The sequence below is a fragment of the Atta colombica genome, unplaced genomic scaffold, assembly GCF_001594045.1.
Source record: "Atta colombica isolate Treedump-2 unplaced genomic scaffold, Acol1.0 scaffold261, whole genome shotgun sequence".
Lineage (NCBI taxonomy): Eukaryota > Metazoa > Arthropoda > Insecta > Hymenoptera > Formicidae > Atta > Atta colombica.
In genome coordinates, this window is record NW_017259361.1 from 1,242,084 (window position 1) to 1,251,275 (window position 9,192).

The 9,192-nt window shown below is 28.4% G+C and overlaps 2 protein-coding genes across 2 annotated transcripts in view; one reads left to right on the plus strand and one right to left on the minus strand.

Annotated features, from left to right (window-relative positions):
• LOC108689161 (UPF0518 protein AAEL005291-like) overlaps positions 1-3,713 on the plus strand; it is a 6,653-nt gene extending 2,940 nt beyond the window's left edge. The window contains exons 6-10 of the mRNA XM_018195810.1: positions 323-490; positions 561-1,832; positions 2,026-2,224; positions 2,543-2,690; positions 3,157-3,713. Coding sequence (XP_018051299.1) covers positions 323-490; positions 561-1,832; positions 2,026-2,224; positions 2,543-2,690; positions 3,157-3,313 — 1,944 coding nt within the window. The 3' untranslated portion in view covers positions 3,314-3,713. The remainder of the gene's footprint in view (positions 1-322; positions 491-560; positions 1,833-2,025; positions 2,225-2,542; positions 2,691-3,156) is intronic.
• A 1,374-nt stretch (positions 3,714-5,087) lies between these two features.
• The window catches only part of LOC108689197 (enhancer of rudimentary homolog), a 5,004-nt gene continuing 899 nt past the window's right edge, over positions 5,088-9,192 (minus strand). The window contains exons 2-3 of the mRNA XM_018195862.1: positions 8,018-8,105; positions 5,088-5,885 (exon numbers count right to left, since the gene is read on the minus strand). Coding sequence (XP_018051351.1) covers positions 5,665-5,885; positions 8,018-8,105 — 309 coding nt within the window. The 3' untranslated portion in view covers positions 5,088-5,664. The remainder of the gene's footprint in view (positions 5,886-8,017; positions 8,106-9,192) is intronic.

Sequence of the window (9,192 nt, forward strand, 5' to 3'; positions counted from 1 at the left end):
ACACACACACACACATACATACACAATGGTGATTATTAATATATTATTCTATTGATATTGATGACAAAGCATTTTTAAAAAATTTTATCAACTAAAAACTTCATTGCAAGCACAATGATTACTAAAAAAAATTTATCCGTGTTAGAGAACGGAGAAAAATGTATAATATTTACACGTAAAATAAATAATACAACTCTTATATTGACGATTAATGTGTTAACATTCTACATCTATTGTTATCTGATCAATGAGAGAGTTTATCACATTGCAGGGCCGCAATTGAAAGATATTAAACTTTTATTTTAATTCTTTGAAATTACAGACGACCGTGGAAGAATTGGTTACAGCAACGGCTTATTTTGATTTGTTTCTTCGATCTGTAACTGATCCTGGCTTGTTGCGATCACTCGTTAGATTTCTGTTAGAAAATAATTATGAAGATTGTAGAATACTAGATTGCCTAATACAAAGGATTTCTTCTCGATCGAGGGTAAATTATAAATCTGATAGAATATTTCTTAGATATAAACTTATTTTTAACATTTTATTTTTTAATTTAGTTATGCATAGTTACTCTGGCGTTATTTGAAACTCTAATTAATTTAAATTGTGAAGATATCATGTTGGAATTGTGTTTGGGTGCATTAAATCCGTGTTCACACGTAATGTTTTCTCAACGTAGTCGACTGAGAGATGTAGATCCTTTTGGACGAGCGGCAGAAAAATTTTTATCTTTAACACCACGTTGTTGTTCTGTATTTACGCCAATGGACTCGCAAACAAATTCTTTACCTAACGTTGTACTATCTACATACGACAAATATGGATGCATTACATCTGATTCCATGAAATCGTTACCAGCATCAATAAATTATGGTACTAGATTATCAGATAGCTTATATGGAAATTATCATGCATATCTCTGTGATGCCAGACAAAAAATTAAAGCTTGCCGTATTGCGTGTTCCAATTGGTCTTGCCAGTATGATGGTAATTTACCTCAACATAGTAATATTAGCATGACTACATTGATAGATGAAAATATTGTATCTGATCAATCACAGAAAAAGGCAGAAGGATCTAGAACATTGAAAATGATTAAGAATGCAATGAAATCATGCGAAAATGATAATGATGCATCATTGGACAATGTGTTACTTAATATTCAATCTTTATTGGAAGGAAAAGATTTAAATAGTAATGAACATAATTTTAAAAACGAATTGAATATGGATATTGCATTGTCTCTTGATGAACAAGCACAATTGGATGCCGATATTGCAGAGTTGTTGAACGAAAACATTGGAATGACAGAATGTACAGAAGAAACCTGTTTAAATAAAAAAGAATTCGATAGCTGTATAGAAGATTCGACCACGGCTATGAATTCACTTATATCACTAGGTGAGAGTAGCGGCTACGAAAGCTTTGCGTTTAAAGGCTCGCCAGAGTCAACACCGGATAAGGAAACCAATGAAGATCGGATGAGTGAACATGAAGAAACGCACATTATAATTAAGAAAGAGATTGATGATGTCCCTATGCGTAATGACGCGGAATCAAACCCTCCAATAATTGTGAAAACATCATCGAATAAATTAAATAAAGATCCTTTGTACCGACAGGACGTTTTTAACGGTCAGCCAAATGTTGGTATATTTTTAGATGTGATTTTACGAAAACTCGAGTGTATGACAAGCAATAATTTATATGTCAATTTACATCTCACGGGCCTCATTAGCAGATTGGCAATATATTCTCAACCGTTACTGCAATCGTTTCTGTTAAACCATTCTCTTGTATTTCAACCCAGCATCAAGTCTTTGTTTCAGGTACTTACTCGTTGTTGCATTTGTGATTATGTAATGATATTGCACATTATTATCCATGTTTGCAGACTTACATTGATTTTAATCTAATTTGTTTGAGTTTTTCTTCTAAAGAACATTATTATTTTTATTATCTAGATGTTGTGGATCGCTATGAAAATCAAGAGAAATAATATTTTTACAATTTATATTGCAGGTGCTTGCATCATTAAAACATAAAATAGATCAATTTCTTTCAAAACATAACAATGTGGATTTATTAGTTGAACAAGCAAAAATATTTCTGATTAATCGAGAAAACAAATTAGTAAATGCGAGGAAAAATGTAATAGAAGCTGCTGCGCAATCGTCATCTATTAAAAGACAATCTTTAACTGGTGAACCATTCTCAAGAGGTACTATTTATTTCGTGAATATATCTTAAGAATTAGATATATCTTTCATTCATTATTGATAAAGAATAAACATTGGGTTCAATACTGTAATCGCTTATTCATTGACTCTCTTCTCTTTTATTTTTCTCTTATTTTTTCTATTCTCTTATTTATATTCTTTTCTGCGTCTTTTACCCTTTTTATAACTTTACAACTACATTAATCTTACCCTTTAAAATTTTGTGCACACTGGAAGTATTCAAAAGATGTATGTATTGATATAAAATATTTTTGCTTGTATATTATGTAAATTCCAAATTATTATATTTGTATTTATAGGGGAACCAAAAAGGAAAAGTTTGACATCATCATTCACACAAATGTTTAGACGATCAAGTGGCGGTTTAGGTCCAAGTCTAACAAATTCCATCAATCAGCCGTCCAGTATATCAGAAGATCAGTTACAAATAGTTGGATCTGGATATAAGTAAATTATTTCAGATTTTTATACTTTATAGTAAATTATAATATGAAAAGAAAAATCTAGATCAGTTTTTTATCACGATGTTTAGAACGTTAAATTATACTTCGTTACTTCGCGTAGCTACAAATTTACAATACAAATTTATACAAATTTGCGCATGTCTGTTCTTTTACATATGACTTTATACATATGTAAAGTTGGATTTTTAATAGTAGAAATCAAAACCAAATTTTAAATAAATTGCAATTATCAAATTCCTTGTCTGAAAATAATTCATGTCGACGTCGAAAAGATTTATTGACAGAAATCGAAAATAAACACATTTTTCACATTAAATATTTGAAAAATTATCCTAAATCTATTACCAAGATCTAATTACATTGGAGATGATTTTAATCCCACGAGTATGAATGAATAAGTGAATGAATAAATGGAATGCAATATAGTTACATATTCTTCTCTTCAATAGGTATACGAAAACTTCGTGGGAATCACCGAATGAAATAAGCCCAGTGCAAAATGTTGTACTATGTTCTGTAATTTTAGATGAATGGCTTAAAGAGCTCGCAGCAATCACTCAGGAGCATGCTATTATGTCCATTACAGATGGTAATAGATTTATGTGAATTTGGAAAATGAAACAAGAGAGAACATTTGAAAATATTCCCCTCCGCTTATATATATGTAATTCAAATGTAAAGAAAATAAAAAATATGTATTTTCGACAAATTCAATTCCGCGTAATGCTGAAATTAATTTGGCACATTTCTGAGTAAAAATCATGAAATATAAAAAAATGTTTTAGACAAAAATTTTATCCTGCGCAAAAAGAATATAATCGAGTAACACAAAATGACAATCACTCACTTGTTTGCTCGTTATTTATTGCACACAAGTGAAGACTGATTTCGCGGTACTCTTGTCACACGGGTACTCATGTGACACACATACACATATGCACACATTGATCCGAAACAGTTGAAAACACGTATAATAGAAAATATTGTAAAAGGATTAAATGTTCTAAATGGCTCTTCATTGTGATTCCTTTAAAAAGAATTTATATTATTACTTTCAAAAGATATGTAACATTAATTATGCATACTTTTTTAAATAAAATAAATATAATGAATAAAAAATTTTATGAGGTTTTACACTGAAATAGCCATTTATTTGAAAGTATCAGTGTTCCAGAATGAATGTAAATAGTCAAATCCGCCACTAATTGAATACAACGATACCTTTAAAAATGTGAACTAAAAAAATATGGAAGAAAATATTGAGGAAGAAAACGATAAATTAATATAAATGCTATATTTTTGTTTATAGTAAAAAAATTATTTAATTAACATTGTTAATAATAAATAAAACGTTTTAAAGAATTGTATAAATGAATTTTTTTTTAATTTAAACTTTTAAATTTTTTAAAAACTAATTATGTGGTTAAACTAAATTATGTGGTAAAAACTAATGCGGTTAAATTACACGAAAAAAACATTAAAGAAACATATTTAATAGACATCTATCTACAAAATCAAAACTTAGTGATTATGCTTATGTTTTGAAGTGATTCTTATTACTTGCCCGACATTAAAAGTTTAAAAACTTTTCATTATTAATAATATTTAATAATTATACATATAGATAATGATGCAACAAGTCATTCGTTTCTTTTAATTGCGTATATGTAACGGCGTCCATGCAATGAGTTTATCTTATTGTGTTTGTTATGCTGTTAGGAACGAAACAATTATTTACCGCGTGATAACTTCTTCTTCACGTTCAAACGCTTAGTCGAGAAATAATCTTTAAGAGCGAGGGTCTTTATCTAACTGTGCGAGAACTATATGTTTGTATGAGACTTAATTATTCATTTCCTTGCGAGCTCATATTTCATCTCTCTAATATTCTTTCGCGCGTAAAATGCTCGCCATTACATTGTATGCGCACTGTTGCCGTGTTTGGTATTACACGACTCGTATGTTATGATCGACGTATTGTATCGCGTAATTCTCAAATACATTATTGTTATTTGTTACATGTAATTTTGTATGATTGATATTTCTCTCGTCCTTCGATTTTCCTCACTTACGAGTCACCACCCACCTATTACTAAGCGGTCCATTTCGTCCGTCGTTCTATATGCAAAATTGTGGTCTGATTCTATTTTTCTGTATTTTTTTCTTAAACGCGACGACGTTGTGCCGTGCTCGTGAGTACGGTCACAATATATATACAATTTATAGTTATATTTTCATTTAAAAAATTCGTAATTTTACTCCATTTCTAAATCAGGATCTTCCCTTAATGTATAAAATATAAAAATATTATATATAGGGTAAGGTGAGGTTTTCTTTGTCCACGGAGCTATTCCAGTTAACGATGTTTTTAATTAATATATTGTTTTTAATTAATATATATTTAACATTTAAAGATCATGTTTACTTTTAAAATGCAATCGTATTTGAGAGTAATGTACAATTATAAGCAAATTATATTGTTTATTAAAGTTTTAGAACAGTAATGCAAAAATAATCTCTGATAATCGTGAATTATTTTCTTACATTATTAATTTTTTTTAAGATCTTCAATGAGCGGAAGAATTCTACTTTGATATATGTACACTTTCAGTTTAGATATTTATGTAATATTTTTCTCTATTAAATGTTAATTTTTATGCTTACAAGAGGTTACATTATGTTCAGTAATAAATCATGTTTGAAATTTAATTGGGTGAGACATTTTACTGTAAAATTTTCATATCACTTTAAGTTGAAATTTGACGAAATAATCCCATCTTATCTTATAAAAATTATAATAAAATGAATAAAATAAATATAAAGATAAAGGTATATAATATAATTACTATGTCATAATATGAAATATCGTAAATTATAGATTTATTATAACGAATAAAATAGTATTTAAAATTATCTTATATATATGAAAACACATATATGTGTACTTTATGTATCGATTACTCTCCATGTCCCGCAGCTCTACGTAATAAAACATATATCTTTTCTTTGATCCAATCCTTATTATAAGGAGCATAAGTATTTGTTGATTTTTGGTAGACAAGACAAGATAAATCCGTTAATTGATCCACGAAATCAAATAACTGACTAATATCGTAAGTAATAGTTGGAGTGTTTGGATTTCGTCTCTTTAGATGTTCTTCATAAATTTTACAAACTCCTACAATAATAAATAAATAATTAATATTCGTAATTAGTATTGAAATATTATAAAAATACAAATGTATGCATACGTGTATGTATAGAATGTATTTTACATAATGATTAACAAATTACTGAGCGAGTCATAAGTATGTTTTAAAATATCGTATTACTGGATAAAAAAGAATAAATGTTCTTGTAAATATTAGGTCATAAATGTTTCGTTGCCAAAATAACAGACATAAATATAATAAGATCAAATAGTGACTTTAAAGTGTGAAGTATTTTAATGTTCCGTATTCATAATTTTTCACACATGCTTTAGCATGACGTACACATAACTGTTCTTCATAGAACATTTGTATTTTCTTTTTAAGGGTCGCACTTATAAAATTTTTTAAATATATTTATGACTCGCCTTATATAATATTGTATATAGAACTGCATCATTCTCTTTTGAGTGTGTGCACGTAACTACGTGTGCGTGTGTGCATAAAGATGACCCTACACAATCGATAACACTGATCAGTAATATTGAATCAGTATGCATTAATATTTTTAGTATTTTTACAATTTTACACGATCAGTATTATTGACAGTACACATATGTTTCACTTTAGTTTTACATGCATTATCTATTGCACTGTGACTGTGTGTGGGTTACGTTCAGCAGAAAAAGCAATTTTGCAACTGTTGTAAAATTCTTGAATATAATTGATTTATACATTTAGATCTAAAAAAACTAAGGGCAACAGCAATCATATTTAAAAAAATGCGTGTTCAAATCGGCAAAGCGGCTAGTCTATTCGTCAAGTAAATGAACATAATTGGTTGTTATTTATAGATCCAACTAATCATATTCAATCATTCAGCAGGCTAGCCGCTTGAACGCGCAATTTTACAACAGTTGCAAAATTACTTTTTCTGTTGAACCATAGATTTTAAAAAAGCGGTACTGATGCTCGAGAATCAAAATCTAGATCACCATTAGTATTCTATCAATAGTCAATCTATCAATCATACACAAAGTAATATTGTCAATATTTATTAATACTGATAGTATTATTAACCGTATAGGATCATCTTTAAGCTGATTCTGCATTAGTCGCATCGCAGTGTTGCAAGCGTTGTAGTCTAAAGAGTCAAGGTAACTTGGATCGCAACGCTTGCGACATTACGATTAATGTAGAATTAGCATTGGGTATACATGTGCATGTGTATGAATTTTTAATATATAAGATGTCTAGTTTAATATACAGGATATCTGATTTAATATACAGGATATCTGGTTTAATATATCAGATATCTGATTTAATATATAGAAATTCTGCTGACAACGTTTATGGGCAGATAAGCAGATTAAATAGAATCGAAAAATCCTGTTTTTGCAATTTTCGCGATAGTTAACGAGATATTAATTTCTAAAACTCGCCGAATAAGAGCGTATCCGTCCGGTCAAATGTACGCCCGGTCATGTGAGAATGATTCACTTGCACATTGTTGTGTAATTGCTTACTGCCAATAACAGCAACTTCTGCGTAAGAAGTTTTAAAAATTTTGTCTAACACTGTGATTGGCATATGCGTACAATTGGCTCGTGTACAATTGATATATATACCTAGTCATGGTCGTTAGATGCGCAAGGAATTATTTTTTTCGCTGTCGTAACTTTTTTTATTACTGCTTATAAACAAATTTTTACATGCGCTTAGCGATCACGAGATCAATGGACATGCATTTGGCAGATATAACCAGATAGATACGTATTTATTCGGCGATTTTTAGAAATTAATATTTCTAAAAAATTAATATTAAATTAATTAATATCTCATTAACTTGCAAAAATTGTAAAATAGTAGAGAACTTTCCAACTCAGTTTAGTCTACTCTATCAGCTTACGAGCGTTGTCGGCAGAATTACCAGACATTCTGTATAAATGCTATCGTATTACTTATGTTTTATTTTTCCTATTTCTTATAGATATAAAGGTGTAGAATCGATTGATTTTATGTTGCTTAATGCAATCTTATTTTCATAAAAAATTATAATTTTATATAACATGCATAATAAAAAAGAGCATTAATATCTGTTACTAAAATTTGTAACTTAAATTTATAATATAATATTATCATAAATTATAGTTCAAATTACCTTCCATACATTCATTAATGCTTTCATAATCAGAATACGTTCTTGTTTCAGGTCTGACACCAGGTTGTACTAATAGTATTGTATGAGACTAAAACAAAATAGAAGTAAATGATAATGTAAACTTAATAAACATTATCAATAACTGTCCGACTCAGATTTTAAATCTTAAATTGGAACCACAAAATGATTGTTACAAATTGTTTATTGCTGAAAATGAATCTGTAAATGATGTTCAATAATCAAGTGAACATAATCTATTGTAACTGAAAGGAAAAGAGGCATCTAGATCAAATTATTATTTATCAAATTTTCTAAAAAATATCGGCTTAAGCATAATCTAGATCTTCCGTATTCGTAAATTCATTTTCACATTTAATAAAAAGCATCAAAAATCGAACTTCTGTAATAAAACTTATCCAAAATTTTAACATTGTCCCAAATGAATTCATGATTGAGATGCAACCTATAATTCGTAATAAACAGAGTTAGTAAAAGTATTCCACTGAATGTGACTGCGATGTTCTTTCACTTGTATTTTCTGCAAGTTTGTCCTGCATAAGTTGCATCATAATTCTTACAGCTAATTTTACACACTATGTTCTTTTTTAATTCATGGGACAAAGGAGTCTTATATATTTTGATAAAGTTGTGTAGTTTATTAATATCGACATTCTCTGCATCATTGACAATGTCCCTGAATTTGATGAAAATTATATGCTTTTGAAGAAATTCTGAATTCATTGACAAATTTATTTTCAGCGATAAAACATCTATAAAAATCATTGTTCCATTCTTGATCTAGAAAAAGAATTTATATTTATCGAATAGTGTTATTAATTATATATAATAAAAATGTATGAATATTAATCGATTAAATTTTTCATTGTGTCATATTATTTATGTAAAAAATAACACAAAGAAGTAGAAAAACTATAAATTTTAATGTTATAAAAATATTATAATTGGAAGATATTCATTATAATATTAATACAATATATTGTATAAATTAACTATAATTTTATATATTACATATATATATTGGGTTGTCCGGAAAGTTTGTGTCGATTTTGAAGGAAAATTAAAACGCAGAAGATTTAAATTTAGTTTAGCAGAAGATTTAAATTATAGTATACATTTATTAAATTTAAATCTTTTGCGGTACGAACTTTCCAGAT